The 21615-nt window shown below is 44.8% G+C and overlaps 1 protein-coding gene across 3 annotated transcripts in view; it reads right to left on the bottom strand.

The window, feature by feature from the left end:
- The window catches only part of srebf1 (sterol regulatory element binding transcription factor 1), a 42881-nt gene extending 28502 nt beyond the window's left edge, over positions 1-14379 (bottom strand). The window contains exons 1-5 of one of the 3 annotated variants that reach the window (XM_086000192.1): positions 14091-14379; positions 10528-10926; positions 4062-4231; positions 2111-2266; positions 820-1038 (exon numbers count right to left, since the gene is read on the bottom strand). In XM_086000192.1, the coding sequence (XP_085856318.1) occupies positions 820-1038; positions 2111-2266; positions 4062-4231; positions 10528-10926; positions 14091-14235 (1089 nt within the window). In that variant the 5' untranslated portion in view covers positions 14236-14379. Of the gene's footprint in view, positions 1-819; positions 1039-2110; positions 2267-4061; positions 4232-9702; positions 9785-10527; positions 10927-12129; positions 12909-14090 lie in introns of those variants that run through there. The other 2 variants (XM_086000193.1, XM_086000195.1) reach the window with 2 other exon arrangements.
- Positions 14380-21615: the final 7236 nt, after the last annotated feature.

Raw genomic sequence — 21615 nt, 5'->3', positions numbered from 1 at the left:
GTGAGCCAGTCTCGCAGCTTCTTAGGATGCACGACTGCACCTTCGCCACTCCTCACACGGGGAGGGTCAGATTCCGAGCAGCTCCTAACAAGAAGGCAACGTTCTTCCTTGCAAGGAAGGACAGCTTGGAGAAAGCTTCAGCCCAGACTATTATTGTGCACCTACTGCCAGATAGTTACTGACCAGCATCAGTCGAGAGGTAGCTGCAGATTGCCTGCTTGCCTTACGCCTCCTTCAATCAGGGCTGGGTGGGGGAAGGGAAGGTACAACAAGGTCAAAAAAGGAGCTGAAGATTTGTTTTTTGAATGTTATTAGTTTTCCCCTCCTTTCCTAAAGGTCTTGATTCACACTAGTGTCTAGTTCCACAAGTGTCAGCACCCCTCTGGTGCTTCACGCAAATGGTCATTCTTGATACAGAAGGCTCGACAGCAAGTGCCAGCAGGATATTTGACAGCAGGTGCATCATAGCGGAGCCGGACTGTGCCCTCAAGTGGCATCCAAATGTGTACTTTTCAGCATGGGTCACAGGATAGTGATTAGAAATGGGAACGCTGGCTTATCTTTCCACACTCTAACCCAAGGATGCGCTAACTAATTAATTGCGGCAAACTCCGCACAGACCAGGGATCTGACTTTAGTGGTTGGCATGGCTCAGCATCACCCCATCAAGCAATATATTTATCCAACAAGGAAACTGTTGTTATTTTTCAAAAAATTACAGACAAAAGGGACCATTTAATCAAGTATCATCAACGTGTGATTAATGCATCTATTTTTCCAGTTAATGGTCAGATTCTTAGTTTAGTAAGAGTATTTTACCTTGCCTTCAGTGCCAACGACAAGGTCTTTCAGCTCCACAATCTTGTCATTGATGGATGACCTGTAGCGTTTCTCAATAGCGTTATGTGCCGTGCGTTTTTCCCCCTTGTTCGGTGCGTTGCAAGGTCTACCAGTTACTGGCATGCGATTGATAGGAAGTTTGTCTGCATCTACCAGCAGAGGGACTGTTGTCAAAATTGTGTTTCCACTGACCAGAGCCTGGAGAATATAAAATTTATAAACAAACTCAGGACAGATTCTGACAATAAGGAGAACAAATTTACACTATATTTCATTTTTTTTATTAAATCAACATAAAGTCAGCTTTGTATTATAGATTATTTAAATAAAAATCCTTTGCCTCCTTGTTCCACCTAAACTCTAAATACACCATTGTGTCTTGTGCTGAAATCAATTTCAACTTTAGGTAGCGTGCACTGTGATCTTTGGCCCTTCACGCAACTGTCGCAATTTAAGAACATGCTGGTGGATCGCTTGTGATGTTGCCCACTGATAACATGTTCCAGACCCCTGGCTGTGATACTTAGCAGCTAACTTGGCCTGTCCATTTAAGGCCATTGCTCTCCTCTGTGGGGCAAGTGATCTAAATAGGCCCCAAGATCAAGAAAAGCCTAATTATTGTTGTGGTTGAATGTTTCTTTAGCTTTTCAGCTGGGTTGCTGCTTTCCTTAAAGGGCCAGACTATCTCAAGCTCAGAAAAACTAGCAGGAAATGACTGGTTTGCTCTCCCTCTTTGTGTACTTTATTTTAGGGAATTGTGATTTGTTGGTGTTTGGTCCAAAGTGTGATATTTGGATTACCAACACTCTTAAAACTATCACAACTGTAAATACACAAATCTGTGTCACACTTGCACCTAATTGTCTCAAATTTTGTATGCATGAAATAGCAACAAATCCAACACTAAACACACTTTGATATGGGTTTAACGTGCAATCATGCAGGTCTCCTCCCACTGCCACATCAAATCATACGCCTTTGCTAAATTATACAGCACTACTTTCACCTGTAGATCGTAGAAAATCTCCTCAAACAGAATGCCAGAGCAGTAATTTCAAGAACAATTATTTAGTCTCTCATCACATATTAGCAATGACAAATACCTATAAGTGAACTGAAGACAGTAATCTTATTTTAAAGGTTTAGAAGCATTTAAAACGGTTGAGATTCATTTACTTGGAATAATTCGACCTTTAACTAACAAGATCTACCAAAATCTAGTCTCCTAGTCAATGTAACACAATGATACCGATAGCTGTGGTCTACCTACCGGCATTTGCAGGGATGCAGTTTGAATGGGAGTAGTGGCAGTTGCTAGAGTCGATATGGTAGGAGACTTTACTGATGTCAGAACAGTACTTCCGTCCGGCTTCAGGGCTGTCAGAAGCAACGAGTCAGCCTTAATGAACTGAGGCTGGAAAATTACCTGCAGAAAAATACAGATACAAAATCAAGACCAACCCACATTTTTATATTTCTGCTCGATCGCTTCACCACTTCCCTCCGTTGCAACATTTTCTCTGGGCTGCGTTCTATGATCGATGACATGTCAGTCGAGCAGTTCCAAATTTCGTGAGGGAATTGTGAAAAAATGGTTTTCAGGAGGACTTTTTGCAAATGTTCTCCCCTCCCCGTCACCTGAAGGTATTTACGCTTGCTGAAGTTGGATTCCACAAGTCTTGGATGTCCTCCTGTACACTGTCAAATGGCAAGTCTTCATGTGTGAAGCTATTTCTAATCTCCTTCCAGCCCCACAACCCTCAAGAGCTATCTGTGCTCCTCGAACTCTGCCCTCTTGAGCATCCCTGATTTTAATCGCCAAACCACTGGCGGCCGTGTCTTCAGCTCCCTGGGCCCGAAGCTCTGGAATTCCCTCCCATAACCTCTCTGCCTCCTTCCTCCTTTAAGACGCTCCTTAAAACCTACCTCTTTGACCAAGCTTTTGGTCACCCGCCCTAATTTCTCCTTACGTGACTCAGTGTCAAACTTTGTTTTATAACACTCCTGTGAAGCACCTTGGGACGTTTTACTACATTAAAGGCGCTACATAAATACAAGCCGTTGTTGTTGTCCAGTTCCCCGTGACAAACAAAAGGTCCTCAGTTGCTTTGTCCGTCTCCAACCTAGCAATAACAGCAGACAAATAGCTGCACAAATCACTCACTGAACATGTATACAAAGTACTCTCAGATGTACAGCTTGTTGTAAAAAGCTTTGTTTTTCAGAAGCTGCTATAATTTGATTATTATTGAATTGTGACTGAACTGCCGATCAAAACGTGAATTACAGCCAAACAACAGATTTTACCCTTGGATTTAATGCCATCAATCCACAGTTTATTATTTCATTCACTTGCTACCATTGTAGCCGTGGTTCATTTCACAATCCAACTTTTACACAATATTCCTTTCAGTACTTCCAGGGAATCCACAAAAGATAAACTGTCAGCTATTCCTAGAGGCAGGCCTCGTGCCAGAATGTGCACATCCCACCCGGCCGACTCCCCATCTGGAACTGAATTGTGCACTCAATTAATACAGGATGTCTTCATTTTTTATAACAGAAGTGCTAGGATAGGGGCAATCTTGCTCCTGACATACTCCCAATGTCAACCAAGCTGCAGTAGAGAGTGGAGGTGACATACCTCACCAAAAGACAGACTTGTGGGGGAAAGAGATCAACATTCAGAAATTCACCAGTGATAACTTTTCTAACCGTTGGGACTAGACATGCAAATGTCATTTTCAAATTACAGGAAACTTTGTGTTATCTGGAGGCTAAATGTCCGGCAAGCTCGAGCCACCGGCAAAAATCAGGAGCCGTTTTGTTAGGTTTTTTTTCTTCTCGTGGCTTTTTTTCCCCCAACAGTCAGGCTCTGCAAAGTCTCTGTAGCTTAGCAACAGCTTGAGAGAGACACTATCCAAGGTACGGGCCGACTGTTTAGAAGCTGTTGCTAAGCAACAGTGTTTGTTGTCAGATACGGAGATGAAAAGCTCCGTATGCTTCAACATTAACGCTGGTTTGTCCGGCAGTTTTGAGGGAACGGCAACAGCTCGGTGCCGTCGGTGCCGGATAGCACAAAGTTTCCTGTAAAATTCTCTACACTTGCTGTACAAGTTGTTAAGTCAGAAATCAGAATCTGGGTTCTGCAACATTCAACTCTTCTCCTCCTCCTCCTTCCCCTCTCGGGTTTGTCTTTCCCAGCAACTGAAGTTACTTACCGGTATTTGCTGGAGCTGTGACGAGACTGTCTGAATAGAACTGGCTGTTGCAGCAGTCAAAAGGTGCTGGGCAGAAACATTCTGGGCCTGGGCCTGGATGGTCATGGGCTGCATCTGCTGAGGGACTGCCAGGCTCTGGAGCTGCTGGGTAGCCATCCCCTGTGGTAGTGCTACACAAAATAAAACCAAAAGGAAAATTAAACTTCAATTTAAGATACTTTACTGGGGGTAAAACGACCTGGTTAGGTGCCAGCCTTGGCTCAGGAGTAGCACTCTCGTCAGTGAGTCAGAAGACCGTGGGTGCAAGCCCCACTCCAGGGACTTCAGCACGGAACATTAGTGCAGTAATGAGGGAATGCTGCAGTGTTAAAAGCAATGCCTTTCACATGAGACATTAAACTGAGGCCCCGTCTGCCCTCTCAGGTAGACGAGAAAGAACCCTTGGTGCTCTTCAAAGAGTAGGGGCGTTCTCTTGGCCAACATTAATCCCTCAACTATCGCCGGTAAAACAGATTATCACACTGCTACTTGTGGGAGCTTGCTGTGCGCAAATTGGGTGCCGCGCATCCCTACATTACAACGGTGATTACACTTCACAAGTACCTAATTGGATGTGAAATGCTTGGGATGTCCTCAGGTTGTGAACGGTGCCGTATCAATGCAAGCTCTTTACTTTGAGGAGTCTCAGAGCCCATGTTTTAAAAGAAATTCCCTGATCTACCAAGAGCATTGGCCGGAATTTTGTGCGGGGGGGGGGAATCAGGGATCGAGCCGGGGAAAGGATCGGGGGGAGGGGGCGTTGGCCAGCGATTTGGCCGTGCTGTTAAAAGGATCGGGGGGGGGGCGGGGGGGGGGGGTTGGGCAGAGATCAGGGCCGGATGATCGGGGTGGGTGAAGAGACGATCGGGGCCAGCTACACCATCATCGGTGGGGGGAGATCGGAGCCCTCACTGGGGGGGGGGGGTGTCTCCGATGGCAGGACGTGGGGTAGGCAGGGACCCTGGATCCAGGAGGTAGATATAACAGCACTTACCTCCTGGATCCAGCAGTCCCCGTCTTGCTTTAACTGCCGGGTTTCACAAATTGTGTGAAATCCCTCCACATGCCGTTAAGAACAAAGTGGAGGTTAAAAAAAACCAGAGGCTTCCAGCCTCATTATTATAATAATTAAATAAATTGGCGTTCCGCCCCCTGGGAGCGGGTTGGTCGCTCGTCCCCTTCCTGCTTCCCGTCTCGCCTCCGTTAAAACCGGAAGTGGGCAGGTTGGAGGTGGGATCAGGTTGAGAATCCCATTTTTAACAATTTAACTACCTCCACACTCCAAACCCACTCTTTTTTTAAGGTTAAAGTTCCTCCCAATGTCCTCTGAAAAGGCACGAAGGCCCACAGGCTGCCCATTTCACTGAAGGTGGGAACCGGATGAGATCAATCAATTGTCAACCATTGCCTAGTTGATTCTGGCTAAGCACCGACCAAAAGCCAACCAGTTTTATTTTCTTCAAATATAAAAAGTCCTAAGCATTTTATTTAAAGTTGGAGAAAAGCAACCCAATCTAATCTTGTGCCATTCCTAGTGACCAGGTGCAAAACAGACTGACGAAAGCATGCTAGCAGTGAGGAAATCTACATGATATAAGGGGTTAATTTCAAGTGCTTGCTGGGTAAAAGTTTTCAGACTTGACACTGGGCAAGTGTCGATGTGTAACTAGAGCTATTGCACGTACTCGAACTACAGCCAAGAACAGATGTCTGCCCACCTAATGAGAATGTAGAAGTGAAATAATGAGTTCCTTTGATGTACCAATGACCTGATAACTTGTGACCGTAAGCAAAGCTAGCCTCCCAATATATGATTAAAGAGGACCTCCGGTTACACGATTCATGCCCTGTTATAGATTAACGGTTGACTTATGTGTCCAGGATCCTTCTGTCAATATGTTATTTCTACCTGATGATTAATCTAAAATGTATCCTGATAGAGGAACAAAGGAATGTCAATCAAACTTGTTTGTTACACTGTATAAATATGGAACGCTTACGCCGTATCATTGGAATAGTAGCCTCACCCCTTGAGTGGAGGTACTGATTCCCCTTGCAAGTTAAATAAAAGGCCTGTCCATCTGACGAATCCAAGTGTGTATTGAGTCATTACCCAGAGCTAAGAAGTAAGGCACTTCTACAGCAGGCTGCTTGCCCATTCCCTCAGTCCATGAATGGCCCACATTGCTTGGGGGAAGGAAAATTGAAAAGCATACTTTTTGTAATGAGTCCCCATTATTTCAGAGTCAGGGGTGAGTTGGCAAGGAAGCTCTTCCTTGGCTGATCCACCAGGAGGCACCCTTGTACTGTAGATGCACTCCAGTCAGTCTTTATTCGGAGGCTTGTACAAGAGAAGTTAGGAGAATTCCTTTTACTCAGAGGGTTGTTACGATATGGAATGCCCTATAACACTACTGCAAGCAGAAACCACAACAGCTTCCGAAAAAGAAAATGTAAAAGGGCATGTGAATGGGACTAAATGGAAAGCTCTTTCAGAGGCACAACAGCCTGAACAGGCTCCTTCTGTGCTGTATGATTCTATGCTGAAACCCACCCCTCTCCAAGGGGGAAACCTGGGTGCAAGCATCAGACCATTGGGATTTGAACTTGAATTGTCCGAGCCCAATGCTCCAACCAGCACCAGAATCTTTTCTTTAAGTGGCCTGAACTCAGAAGCAAGCCCTGGACGTCAGGCCAGCGGACTGTCATCACTGACATTTTTTGAAACTGTCAAGAGGAAAGACTTATGTTTTCTTTCAAACACCTTTCAAGAATACAGTGTCTTTTCTTTCAAAAAGGCAAAAAGAAAAATCACGGGTTGTCTGGAAATAAAGGTTGCGTTAGGTAAACCAGTATTTAACAAGGTTTTGTGGGGTGTAAAGCACAGCTACAGATTGGAATCAGCAATGGTGGGTTGATCAATCGCAGTGACTTACAAACACTGCAAGGTTCGTGCCAGGAAAACGTAATTATGCAGTAAGTTCTGACCAAACAAGCTCTTTTTATTTGCATGCAGTTGGATTTTTCAATGGTCTCTGACTGTTTAACCTTGTCAAAAAGAAATCTTTCACTGATAATTTTTTCCAGTCCATTTACCTAGTTTAAAACAGCTTTGTACATTGGGGCATTGCTCCTCAACCCTCTGTAGTCTAGTCCCACTCTGACAAGTCTGGCGCTCACCCAAGCCCTCATGCAAATTGTAAAGTGGTGAATTTCTCTGAATGTCTTTTATGCTGACAGGTTCTGAAATGCTGCTGAACTATACTAGTCTGAATCGTAAAAAGTCTCAAGGCATAGACAGAATCATACAGCACAGAAAGAGACCATTCGGCCCATTGTAACAGTGCTGGCTCTTTGAAAGAGCTATTCAATTAGTCCCGCCCCACTGCTCTTTCCCCATAGCCCAGCAACTTTTTCCTTTTCAAGTACATCCAATTCGTTTTTGAAAGCTATTATTGAATCCGCTTCCACCACCTTTTCACGCAGCGCATTCCAGTTCACAACAACTCGCTGCGTAAAAAAATAATTCCCCTCTGGTCCTTTCTCTAATGATCTTGAATCTGTGCCCTCTGGTTACTGGCCCTCCTGCCACCGGAAACAGTGTCTCCTCATTTACTCTATCAAGTAAGATAAACTTAAAAGTGCAGGAAACAGGACTTTCCCGCATGAATGCGCCGTTACTGTTAGTCTGGGCGCCTTTAATCGGGAGCACTTCAACAGCTGAATGTTAGCGTTGCTCCCAGTGATAGGTGGCATTGTGATGGTCACCAAATTAAAAGGCAAAATCCTGGGGCCCGCTCCCAGCATTTAAAAATGCAAGCTGTATAAATTGTGTTTATTTTTCCTTAAAGGCAGTAACAGGATATATATGTGAGAAACTACCCATTTTCTACCCTTTCTTGCCCATTTAAGTTAGCTAGATTCTGATGGTAGTGGGGAGGATTCAGATGTTGGTGACCCCCTCGACCAAAAGTCACACAGCACAACAGTTTCATTCCCATTTTCAAAATAATTCTGCTCAAGTAAAGTGACAAACGAAATATTTAATTCAGCCAGTGCTACTGAAACAAAAAAAGCAGCACGTTCCAACACAGCAGATCCTCCCACACCAGGACTATTCCTACAAAGAAAAGATTTTTGTTCGTGCATTTTGTTTAGCAACACTGTAACTAATAGCCTACATTACTCAACAGTCTACAATTAATGCATGCTGGGTTTAGTGAAACAGCGATCTTAATCTCACTAGGATGCACCTCACTCTGAAAATTTGTAATTAATATTTAGCCTTAACTTTCTAATCCATTTTAAGCTGTTTTTACGTTGACTTTAGAAGACAGCTTCGGCTGCCAGTCCCGGACACGCTGGACTTGCATATGGGGTGGCACCTGGTGTAAACTTACAAATTTAGTGAGACAGGCTGCCAGGATGACACAGTAAAAAAAAAAAAGGTCTTCCAGCAGCCAGATTTAATCAACGTGGCATGGTTATATTAGGGTCGCTGCTGGGTGCACCAGTCCCACACGTCAGGAACTGACCACGCAAGCTAAGGTCAAACAGCTCTAAGGAAATACAAGACACACCACCCAATGCAGTCGGCTCAACTGCTCCCATACCTCAGTTGGTAAACACGCTTGCTCACTGTGAACTGGGGCCCCAACAGAACAGAAAGGCCCCAGATTCAATCACCACTGATCTCGGATAGAGCGGAGGCACGGGTGCTACAGTCGGTCTCAAACAGCGTTAGATGAGGGGGGACGGTGCGGGTTTCAAAAATATATATATCCATCCATCAGGGGCTGAGCTTCTGATGGCAACCCCCTGTTAGAAAGGGGGCATGTGTAACCGGAAACAAGCCTGTTGTGACTGGCCCCACAGCCTGGCATGCACTGCCAAAGTTCATTGGTGAAGGACTGAGTTTCTGACTCTGGAGCCCCTCAGTGAGCACTGGAAATAGCAGCTCCTGGAGTGGCAAAATACCTATACTGCAAGACTTATTAAATTATATTCTGGAGACAACAGTCCTCAGACCTATGAAGTTTTTCACCCCATGCAGTTCAATAAATCATACCTATTCAGGAGATGCCTCAGTCTGTGGTAGAATTTTATGGTGGTAGGAAAAGCGGCCATTCAGCCCATCGCACCTCTCACTTGGTCCTATTCCCACGACCTTTCCCTATATACTTTTAAAAAATCTCTTCTTCAAATAATTACCCACTTCCTTTTTAAAATCCATCATGGATTCTGCTCCCTCCATTGTTTCTGGTGGGACAACTATTTAAGAAAAATTCTCCTATCTTCTCCCTTCATTCTTTTGACAATCTTAAATGTAGCCCCTTTAGTTACCAACTCACCAAGCAGTGAAAATAGATATTCCCGCGTTATCCTCAAGGTCTCCGCTTAACCTTCTTTGTCCTAATGAAGAGAGCCCTTAGTTTCTCTAGTGTCCTCATAACTAAAGCCCCTCATCCCTGGTATGACCCGAGTGAATCTCTTCCGCACCATTTCCACCACCTTGACATCCTTCCTAAAGCGAAGGACCCAAAAACCGGACACAGTATTCTCACTGTGGCCTAACTAACTATTCATGTAGGTTTAACCTTACCTCTTTGGTAAGTGCACTGCCTATTGTGCAAGTGAACTGTGCAGACCAGAGGGCCCCAGGTTCAACCCTGGTCGGTGCTGAGTTAGTTGGTGTCAGTAGGGGGCAGTCTAACTGTTCTTGGACTAAGGAGGTGACAAAAAAAAAATAGGAAAGTCAGTCTTATTTCCCACTGCTGATCACATCAAGTGGCCGATGCTGGAAACCTCACATTAGGGAGCACCAGGACCAGAAAGACTGGACTCGGCTGTAATGCCCCCCTCCACCCCTGCAATAATCGAATACCCTGCCAATAGGGTAAGCTCAGAGATGAAGAATGACCATTTAAGCACCATAGCGGAGGGTAGCATGTGCCCATGGAACTGTACGCCAGAACAATTCAGTGCCTTCAGAAGAGGAAGAAAATGAGAGGAAAAATATAAGTGACTATAATTTGCAATTCTGTACAGCTCTATGTTACACCCAACATCTAAAACAAGTAGCAGGGCATCTTTACTTCGCCAACACTTCTTGCCTCTTCACAACTATGATGAACCTATCTGAAGCTGATGTTTGCCTTTTAATTCATGCTAACTGCACATCAGATAAGAAATAGCAAATATTAGTGTGAGCCCAGTTTAAAAGTATCATGTCTATAGTTTATGGATTACTGTATCTTACAATAGGATTAAGATAGTGAGGAAAAACACACACATTTATGAGCGTGCAAAGATGATTACATTTCAACTGATAAGGGGCAGTTAAATACAAATCTTATGCATCAAAGTCCCAAACCATAAAGTATCAGACAAGCTTTGTTCAATGCGATTCTAAATGAGAATCAATTACCCGTAAATCCATTGGTATTCTGATAGCTCAGCAAGGGCTGCTGCTGCTGCACAAACTCTGCCTGTGATTGCGGGGAGGCTGTAAAACTCTGTGACATCCTGAGAGGCTGCTGCTGTTGGCCCTGTGGCATCTGAGCAGTCTCTTGCTTGACATGTTGTGGAGCGGGGGCCTGAAGGAGCTGCGGTTGCTGAAGCTGCGGATGGAGCGGAGGCCCCTGGTACATTTTCACAGGGGTTGGCGCCTTGTCGCTATCCCCCAAGAGGCTGTCGAGGGACAAGTTCAGCGAGCCCTGGTTAGGCAGGACGGGGGGACTGCTAACCTGCAGTGGGGTGCTGGCAAAGTGGTTGTCAAACAACCCGGGGAACTCTCCATCCTGGTTGCTAATCAGCTGCAACATATCTGTAAATCAAGCAGAACACAAATTACATGAATAAGTAAGTTGCTAACTTTACTTATGGTACATGGCGAAGAAAAAAGGGGGCTGATGGCAGTTATCATAGACACAATGGAGCATTTACTCTGCCCTAATTACAGATGGGCTCCACTAAAATAATTTCGTAAACTTAAAGAGTTGCCGACACAACAATGGTGACTGCAGTTCAAAACTAATTAATTAATTGCGATGTGTCTTGGGACATCCTGAGGTTGTGATAAGGCGCTATATAAATGCAGGTAGTTTCTGTTCATTAAAATCTACATTAGAAAAATCTGAATCATCTTAAATTTAGAATTAAAATTAGGGCAGCTCTTTCAATACAATCAATTCCTAAACCGTATCAGGGGATACCATTGCCATTAACTGTCCTAACTCCATGGCTCCCATGTATTTTGGATTACTGCCAATGCTCCGTATTTCAGATCTTGAATCAAGTATTAATTTACTTTGCAACTGCAAGCAAACAGCACAAATATTATCCTTAATATTAATCTGTCCGCTTTCACAAATGCATTGCTTAATGCCTTGCATTTTCAAAATAAAGTTAATTGCGTTTTTGACGCCATTCAGTACTACAGGAAACTCTTTTTTATCTGGCACCGACAGGACCGGCGCGGTGCCGGTTGATCAAAAAGTCCGGATTACAGAGAGGTATACTTACCAAGGTATGAGAGCCCCGTACACGGCCACAGGTACAGGAGCCCCGGTTACACGGCACTTGTGCAGGAACCCCAGTTACACGGCCACAGATCCAGGAGTCCCTGTTGCACGGCCACAGGTGCAGGAACCCCAGTTACACGGCCACAGATCCAGGAACCCCGGTTACACGGCCACTAATATAAAGTAAAACTTACCTGAACCTACTCCTGAATTTTGCCGGTTAAGAGAGATTTCCGGATATTTAGGTGCCAATTAAAAGAGTTTCCTGTACATACTAAAACTGAAATAACTACATCTAAAATCAAATATAGCAATCTTGTAAAATATGCTGAGGGAATAGAAACCAACCTAGTTTTAAAAAAGTGTTTTAAAATATATTATCCTGCATAAGTTAAAGCACAATCATAATAAAGTTAACTTTAGGTCACTTATATACCAATACACCTCAACCTTAACAGTAAAACTACACTCTTAGTGTAGTTTACTTAACAGTAAAACTACATTACCTTCAAATGTGCAGTCCATTGCAACACCTCATCTGTTCAAAACTTCACACAAGGTTTAAGTTGCGACGTTAAGAGCAATATTTTCAGTCATGCACAAGAACACTAAGATCTTATCTGCTTAGCCTCTTGGAACAGTGCGAGTGCGAAACCACATTGCAGAGCAGTAAGGAAACACAACTGCTTTACTCCTTGCCTACTCCTCCTCCCTCAAAGGAAAAAAATCCCCCGACTGTATTCAAATTGAGGGGCGGATTTTGGAATCTTTTTTTTCCTCATGAGGTGATCTGGTTGAACCAATCGCTGCAGTGCCCTGGTCGCTCGCTATGTTTGGTTTACCACTCAGACATGACAGAAAGGATTTGTTTTAACAGTCTACATGCCAGGAGCACTGATTAATTCAGAAAGGTGAATAACCGGAGGTTACTATCGGACACCTGCTCCTAAAGCTCATTCCATCAGTTGCCAGCCTTCAAACTACACTCGAGACATTTAAAATTATCATCTAATACTGCGACATGATTACAGTTTCAGAAAATTAAAAGATTTTTTTTAAATTAAAATACTGAACCATCCTAACATTTCTTGCTTTAAAAATATTATCAGAAAGGGCTCCACAAAATTGACATTTTATTAAGGATTAGACGCAAATACAAAAAACAAAGTGCCCCTTTTGATTTACACCAGCACCAAGTTTCCTAGATGCTGTACGTGTCTGAGAGTAGATCAGCGTGTAGATGAACTTGAGAATTCCCCAGCAGCAGAAGGCAATAACCGCTAGTAACCCTGGCGTGACATCACTGCCCGAGAGGCTGAAAGGGGTTTGGTTCAAACTGAACACGCAACTCAGCAAATGCAACCATGCCAGAGCTGCAGAGTGCCAATGCTACTGGGCAAACAGCATGCTCGCCCACCACTTTGAAAAAAGATTCATATAAAAGTCAAAAGTTTTGGCAAGATAAATATATTAATTATTAAGTGTACATATAAACCATTTTCTTCCTTGCCCAATGCCCCACAGCAATTCAAGGTAGAGTTCAGTTCTAAATATTATTTTTCGTAAACTTATTTCTTTCTTTTGAAAACGGTCTGTGCTTTGTGACATTGCTTAAACTACATTTCATTTCAAATTGAATACAGTATCATTCAAAAGTTTATCGAAGTTATTGCTATAAATTAGAAGGAGAAGCCTGCCAAGCAACATTGACTAAAAAAGCACATCAGTAAATGGGTGAAGCAGTACTGACACGGGATTTACAGGAGTCATTTACAGTTGTATAGAAATACATGCCATTTGAAATAATGTACATCTATCGAAAATCATGAAAGTACAAGAAATAACATTTTTTTATACATATTAGCATAACTTGAACAGCACTCTCAAATTTTAAACCAGTGATAAGCAAATGCTTTCAATTGTTTCGCTAAGCGATTCCACACATTCCTAATTCTACCCACGACTGCCCATGCCCATCAGGCAATGGCCACGGGGCCCAAGTTCCAGAGATGCCAGGCTCATCCCTAGGATGCTCCAAAAAGCTCATTAGGCAGTGCCCAGTTTTACCAGGCAATGCCCACAGGTGCCAGCCAACACTGCCAGACTATGCCCATAGATGCCTTGACATACCCACAGCTGCCAGGCTCTGCCCAACACCACCATGGGACCTGCCCATCCGACACCCATGGATCCTTCCCAACACCCACCAACTCCCATTAATCCTTCCCAACCCCCCCTGGATCCTTCCCAACACCCACCAACCCCCATTGCTCCTTCCCAACCCCATGGATCCTTCCCAACACCCACCAACCCCCACCGATCCTTCCCAACACCCACCAACCCCCATTGATCCTTCCCAATCCCATGGATCCTTCCCAACACTCATGGATCCTTCCCAACCCCCACCGATCCTTCCCAACACCCATTGATCCTTCCCAGCCCCCCATAGGCCCTGCCGACCACTCACCATCAATGTCACTGAGCAGCGCGCTGTCGATCTCGCTGCTCTCGGTCAGGGACGGGTCCAGGTTGTCCAGGGACGAGTCCTCGAACATCATTGCCGTCTCGGGGGCTGTGTGTGGCTGCCCGCCGTTATTCATGTTAAACGGCATGTTTGCGGCGGGGACAGTGGGGGGAGGGGTGTGTGTGTGTGTGTGTGTGTGTGTGTAACCGGCCCGGGGGGCGGAGGCTGGATTCCGTGTTTACACCGAGCTCACCCGCCGTGGCTCCATGTCAATAAACGCCAGGACAAACCTAACTCGCTAGCGGAAATAGAAAGGGGCGGCACCCCGACCAGACCCCGCCCCACCCCCACACCAAACCGCTATACGCCTGATTGACAGCTGGCCGGGCCAATCAGCGATCAGAGGCGCGGAGGGCGCGGCGCGCGCGGGCCGCCCGATCCCACCAATCAGCCGTCAGCTCGCCCCAAGGTTCGGTTGAGTGGGCACCAGCGCGCGGGGGGGTGGGGGAGGCGGGACTGGGCCGCGTGCCGCTAGAACCAGCGTGAAGCAGCCAATCACAGCGCCGGCTGCGGCGTGGGGTGATCGGTCGTCATCGCCCCGAGGGCCCCGCCCCCTTTTTTTTTGGCTGTGGCGATTACATCATCGCGCCGATTTACCCGCCCCACGTGGTGTCTGGGGCTCGATGGTTTTTATGGTTAACGATCGAGTGTCTTTCTGCAATCGGAAGTGGGAGGGCGTAGGTTTTTGTTTCACCCAGGGCACGGGCTCGACGGGCAGAATGGCCTCCTTCTGTGCTGTAACCATTCTATGAACTTGATTCCTTGGAATCACAAAATGGTGCAACGCAGAAAAGAGGCTATTTACATAAATGTTAAACCGAGGCCCCATCTGCCCTCTCAAGTGGACGTAAAAGATCCCACGACACTATTTCGAAGAAGAGCAGGGGAGTTCTCCCCAGTGTCCTGGGGCCAATACTTGTCCCTCAACCAACATCACTAAAACAGATTATCTGGTCATTATCACATTGCTGTTTGTGGGAGCTTGCTGTGCGCAAATTGGCTGCCGCGTTTCCCACATTACAACAGTGGCTCCACTTCAAAAGTACTTCATTGGCTGTAAAGTGCTTTGGGAAATCCGGTGGTCGTGAAAGGCGCTATAGAAATGCAAGTCTTTCTTAGAATATACAGCACAGAAACAGGCCGTTCGGCCCAATTGCTCTATGTCAGTGTTTATGCTGCACACCAGCCTCCTCCCACCCTATTATATCTCACCATGACAGCATAGCCTTCTAATCCTTTCTCCCTCATGTGTTTTTCTAGCTTCCCCTTAAATGTCATTTGTCTCAGCTACTTCATGTGGCAGCAAGTTCCACATTCGCGCCACTTTTCAGGTAAAGGAGTGAAGCGTAAACACCGGCATGCAGCAGTTGGGCTGAATGGCCTGTTTCTGTGCTGTAAATTCTACAAATTCCTTATTGGATTTATTGGTCACTATCTTATATTTATGGCCCCTAATTTTGGACTTTCTCTACGTCTACCCTATCAAACCTTTTCATTATGTTAAAAGCCTCTATTAGGTCACCCCTCAGCCTTCTCTTTTCCAGAGAAAAGAGCCCCAACCTGTTCAATCTTTCCTGATATTTAGCTCATCAAGTCTGCACAAGTTTTTCAACTCATGAGCTACCTAGTTCTGCACACGCCTTTTAAAATTGCTCATTTTTTCTAGCAACTATTTAATTCTGAGTTGAAAGAATTTATGGAATCTGCTTCAGCAACACTTGTTGTCGAGAATTCCACACTCTAACCACACGGTGTGGAAAGATGTATGTTCTAACTCCCGCCCCCGCCCCTTAATTCTTTCTGTAATTACTTTAAATTTGTGGCTTCATTACTGTCTCACAGACCAGGTGAAACAATCTTTCACTATTTACTTTATCAAAACCCTTCATAATCTTGAACATATCTGTTAGGTCACCTCTTAACCTTCTCAACTCCAGTTAAAAAAAGGCCCAAACTTCTCAAACCTCAACAACAACAACACCTCGCGTTCAACGTCCCCCGTAAGCTGCACTGACTCCTGCCTCCCCCACTGCGTGGCCCACTCACATTTTTGCGCATGATCTACAGTGGAAAAGCCGGTGAGTGGCCTGCGCGGGACCTTGCAGATGCTTAGCCGTGCGGCTTAGCGGGAACATTGCTTGCATTTATATAGTGCCTTTAACAAAATCAGATTTCCAATATTCGCAGTATTTTTCTTTCTTTGTGGCTCTGTTCCCTTAACCTACAGTGATACCAATCGGTGTATAAAGTCCAACGGCATGCATTGACCTTCAATGTTTGCCTAAATGTCCAGCAATGATTTCCTGTATTTGAACAATTATCTGTGGAACTGCTTTGACATAAGAATATAAGAAATAGGAGCAGGAGTCGGCCATTCAGCCCCTTGAGCCTGCTCCGCCATTCAATGAGATCATGGCTGATCTTCTGCCTCAGCTAGATTCACCGGCCCGATCGCCATATTTCTTGATGCCCTTACTAGTCAGAAATCTATCGACTTCTGTTTTGAATATACCCAATGACTGAGCCTCCACAGCCCTCTGGGGTAAAGAATTCCAAAGATTCACCACCCTCTGTGTGAAGAAATTTCTTCTCATCTCAGTCCTAAATGGCCTACTCTTTATCTTGAGGGTGTGGCCCCTGGTTCTAAAGACCCCAGCCAAGGGAAACATTCTCCCAGCATCCATCCTATCAAGCCCTGTAATAATTTTGTATGCTTCAATGAGATCCCCTCTCATTCTTCTGAATTCAAGAGAATTCAGGCCTAGTTTACTCAATCTCTTCCCATACGACAGTCCCGCCATCCCAGGAATCAATCTCGTCTGTCACTCAGGCCAGAACTAGTGAGTTAGCTAATCTCTCTCACAGATTGCATCATCTAATCTGGATTTCTGAAATAACTAGGTGATTGTAAAATTGGACAATGTCTCACAAGTTCCCGAAGTATTGTGCAGTTTACAAATATAAGGGCCAATTTAAAATCGACCCATCTCGTGGTAACAGGGCAGGGAATGGAGTCAAAATTGCTGTGGTGAATTTACCGCCCTGCTCCCAATCGGTCCGGCAACGCCTCAATTTTAAAATGCTCACCCTTGTGTTAAAATCCATGCCCTCGCCCCTCCCTATCTCTGTAACCTCCTCTAGCCCTACAACCCTCAGAAATTTCTGCGCTCCTCCGTTTCTGGCCCCTTGCACATCCCCAACTTCCATCGTTCCACCACTGGTGGCCGTGCCTTCAGCTGCCTAGGCCATAAACTCTGGAATTCCCTCCTTAAACCTCTCCGCCTCTCTCTCCTTCTTTAAGATGCTCCAAGCTTTAGGTCACCTGTCCTAACATCTCTTTATGTGTCTCGGTGTCACATTTTGACGGATAATGCTCCTGTGAAGCACCTTGGGATTTTATACTGCTTTAAAGTCGCTATATAAATGCAAGTTGTTGTTTATATTTACTGAAGCCTTCTGCTGAATGGCTCTAGTGCCCATCTGATTTAAAGGAGAGCCTCATTACTGTATGCAAATCAGGGTCCCAGGACATACACAGGACCCCAAAGCAATTTCGAGGGACAATTGGGCGGACCAATGACGAACAGGAAGAGAACCCCAAAAAGGTAAGTGAAGAATTATTGTTCTGAGGCCAGTAGGAGCAAGAATTCTCCTCCGGGCCCCACAAGAATAATGTGGGTACTCTGCCACTTTCCTCCCACCCCCCCAATCCTGGACCTACCTCCGTGCTGGCCAGGTTGACCTCTGAGCTGCCTGGCCCTCAAAGTGGACCGGGCCTCCCACCAGCAGAATCGGGCGGGTGGCTCACGGGTTAAAATCTACACTGTAGAGTCACTAGAGAGTTAACCCCTGCAGGGTACGTGCATAAATTAAGTTAATTGCACCATTTAATCCGCAAGAACACGTCCCATGATTTAGAGAGATGAGACAAGGCTAGAGAGGGAGGAAAATTATTTTGAATTTATCCTAGATGTCAGGTGTGTCTAGAGAGTGGGTAGCACTCTCACCTCCGAGCCCCACTCTAGAGGCGACAACACAAAATCCAGGCTGACAGTTAAGTGCAGTACTGAGGGAGTGCTGTACTGTTGGAGGTGCCGTCTTTCAGATGAGACGATAATCCAAGGCCCCGTCTGCTCTCGCAGATGGGCATAAAAAAAAATCTCATGGCAACTATATTGAAGAAGAGCAGGGGAGTTCTCCCCGGTGTCCTGGCCAATATTTATCTCTCAACCAACATCACTGAAAAACAGATGATCTGCTCATTATTACATTGCTGTTTGTGGGACCTTGCTGTGCGCAAATTGGCTGTCACGTTTCTCACATTACAACAGTGTCTACATTTCAAAAGTACTTAATTGGCTGTAAAGCGCTTTGGGACATCCTGAGGTCATGAAAGGCGTTATAGAAATGTAAGTTCTTTCTTTCTTTTACTAACAATATCTCAGAAGTTTTACAGCATGCAATTGTGATTGTTTTTGGGGCAGTTTTTGTACAGCCAACAAGACCAGTTAAGCCCAGACTCGAGGGGCTGAATGGCCTACTCCTGTCCCTATGTTCTTAAATTTATATGGGGTTTTTATAGAGTAGATAGGGAGACACTGTTTCCACTGGCAGTAAGGTTAGTAACCAGAGGACACAGATTTAAGATAATTGGCAAAAGAACCAGAGGGGAGGTGAGGAGAATTTTTTGGACGCAGTGAGTTGTTATGATCTGGAATGCACTGCCTGAAAGGGTGGTGGAAACAGATTCAATAATAACTTTCAAAAGAGAATTGGATATGTACTTGAAAAGGAAAAAAATTGCAGGGCTATGGGGAAAGAGTGGGGGAGTGGGACTAATTGGATAGCTCGTACAAAGAGCCGGCACAGGCACGAGGGGCCAAATGGCCTCCTTCTCAGCTGTAAGATTCTATGATTCCTGTCATCATGATGGGCTCGATAAGGGTCGCTGGCACATTTCAAAAGAAAAAAGGGGACAGTGGTGCTTGTAGGTCTTGGATGTGCTTCTCTGCTGCCCTCCCAGCACCCCAACCTACAACCTAGAGACAGCTCAAGTAACAGGGATTCATCGATTTGAATTAGCAAGCTGCTGACGTGCCTTGGAGCACCAGCATGTAACACCAACTGTGGTGCGCTTAGGCCACTCTCCCAAGACCCGAGACCTGCGACCTCCACACTGCTGCCTCCAATCAAGCCTGGTGACCTACGATTCCCACAGGGAGGGAGTCTGGCATTGCGCTTTTAGTTTTAAATGCAGGCATGATGGCAGCATACAAGACTCAAGACACGTGGGTCTCTGATTGTCGGAGGTGCCGCCTTTCGGATGAGACGTAAAACTGAGGCCCCGTCTGCCCTCTCAGGTGGACGTAAAAGATTCCATGCACAATTTCGAAGAAGAGCAGGAAGTTCTTCCGGTGTCCTGGACAGTATTTATCCCTCAACCAACATCACTAAAAACTGGTCATTCATGTAGGACCTTGCTGTGCGCAACTTGGCTGCCATGTTTCCCTACATGACAGGGTTCGGTGCTTTGGCAACATAAGACGTACCTTGTCATGCCAATAAAGCAATTTGAATTGAATTGAATTGAATTGACTGCAATTGAAAAGTAATCCATTAGTTCTGAAGTGTTTTTTGGACAGACTGAGAAGGTGCGATATAAATAATAGTTATTTTTTCCCCTTTAGTCTACAAATGGCATATAAGATTTGCAAGCTTTGAATCTGAGATTTTATGTTGCTATGACTGGACCTAATACATGAATCTCATGAATACTTTACCCTAATACATGAATCTCAGAGCTGCAATGGACTGACCATTTCATCAATGCTGTATCATTTACACACTTACATAATGGTAAGACTAACACTTATTGCAATGGATACAGTGTAAACAGTTCTACATTAGATCACTATACAATCAGTATCTGTGCTATAATTGCCCATCGCACTGTTGTAATACCCTGGGGTACAATTACTTAGCATATTAATTTCAGTTTTATTGCTGTCCCTCCTTATACCTCTCCATAAAAGATTCTACTCACCATTGCTGAGGCTGTCTTGGTAATTTGAAACTCCATTTGCTGTCCAGTTAAATCAGTAAAATATACTTAAGATTGCATAGAAGGGCCAGCCTCTGTTCAGCATGGGATCTAACGGTGATAATGAACTCCAAAGCATACAATTCTCAGAGTTAAGTCCAATACACATACAGCTTTTGTTCAATGATCAACTGCTACTTTATTCCGTATTCCACCCCACAACCTGTAAGTCAAACGTATCATATACTTAAAAGACTTGTTTTGGTGCAACGTCCCATATTTTAGAATAACTGACAGTTAGGAGGTGAATTACAGAGCTGTTTACAGACTAGTTATTTTAATGGATCTTTGAAAATAAATAGGGGTTGCCCAGTTCTGAATTGAAAGAAGTTAAATATACAGCAGCAAAAGGTAGCATTTCAAAAGAAAAAGTTTTATATTAAATTAGATGAAATAGTTACTTTAATGACACTCTTAGAAGCCTCTTGGTATAATAAGTTTGTGGTGGGAGACATACGCAATAAAATGAGGGGTGCAGATATTTCACATATTGTGTTCGTTAGTGAGGGACCATGATAATGTGCATGGTTTTGTTACATCGGATAGTTTGTAACAAGGATCTGCAATTATCGGGCCAGAAATTCGGGTCCCCACGGGTGAGTACGCACTGGGTACTCACACGTAGGGCCAACGAAAGTGCCGGTTTCGAGCATGCACTGCGCATGCACGGGAAACCGGAACTTCTGTTCCCTTTAAAGAAGGAGTTCACAGGTCGAACGCGTGTGCCGGAGAGGCAGCGCGTACGCCTGGAACTTCCATTATTTTTTACAGGTTTCTCCGGGAGGGTAAGTCTCCAGCAGCTACGCTTTTAAAAAGCAGTCGCAAGGCCTGCTTTTAACAAGGTAAGTGGTGAATTAAGTAAAATTAAAACATTTTTTCCACAGGTTTGTTATTTTTAAATACTTTAAAGAAAGGTAAGTTTATTTTTAGCCCTGTTAAAAACTGTAATTAATTCTTTCCAAAATTTAAATTATTGTTTAAAATAGTTATTTTATGTAATTTATAGTTATTTTTAAAATGTGATTTAAAAAAAATATTATTTGAAGTTTTAGTTATGTTTTGGGGCCGATCTCTATTTCATAGATTTGACAGGTCTTCCTGTCAAATCTATGGATAGAGATTCCCTGCTACGATTGGCTCTCCATGGTCCACGTGATTCCAGGGGACGTTTCGAACTAACTGCGCCCCTGGGATACGCAAGCACTGCACGCCGGCAGTTGGAGGAGGCCCAGGATCGGAAACCCACGTGGGCCCTCAGCACAACGGCCGGCGCGCTAGGTAGGTGCAGGTCGGGGGCTTGCACCCGCGGGAAGCCTCCGACCCGAATTTCTGGCCCAATTTAATTGTGTCAATGTGCAGCACTTGGAC

This window comes from Somniosus microcephalus, chromosome 11 (assembly GCF_052327205.1).
Source record: "Somniosus microcephalus isolate GS21.2 chromosome 11, FLI_Smic_1.0, whole genome shotgun sequence".
NCBI classification, from domain to species: Eukaryota; Metazoa; Chordata; class Chondrichthyes; order Squaliformes; family Somniosidae; genus Somniosus; species Somniosus microcephalus.
This window is presented reverse-complemented; position numbering and strand designations above follow the sequence as displayed.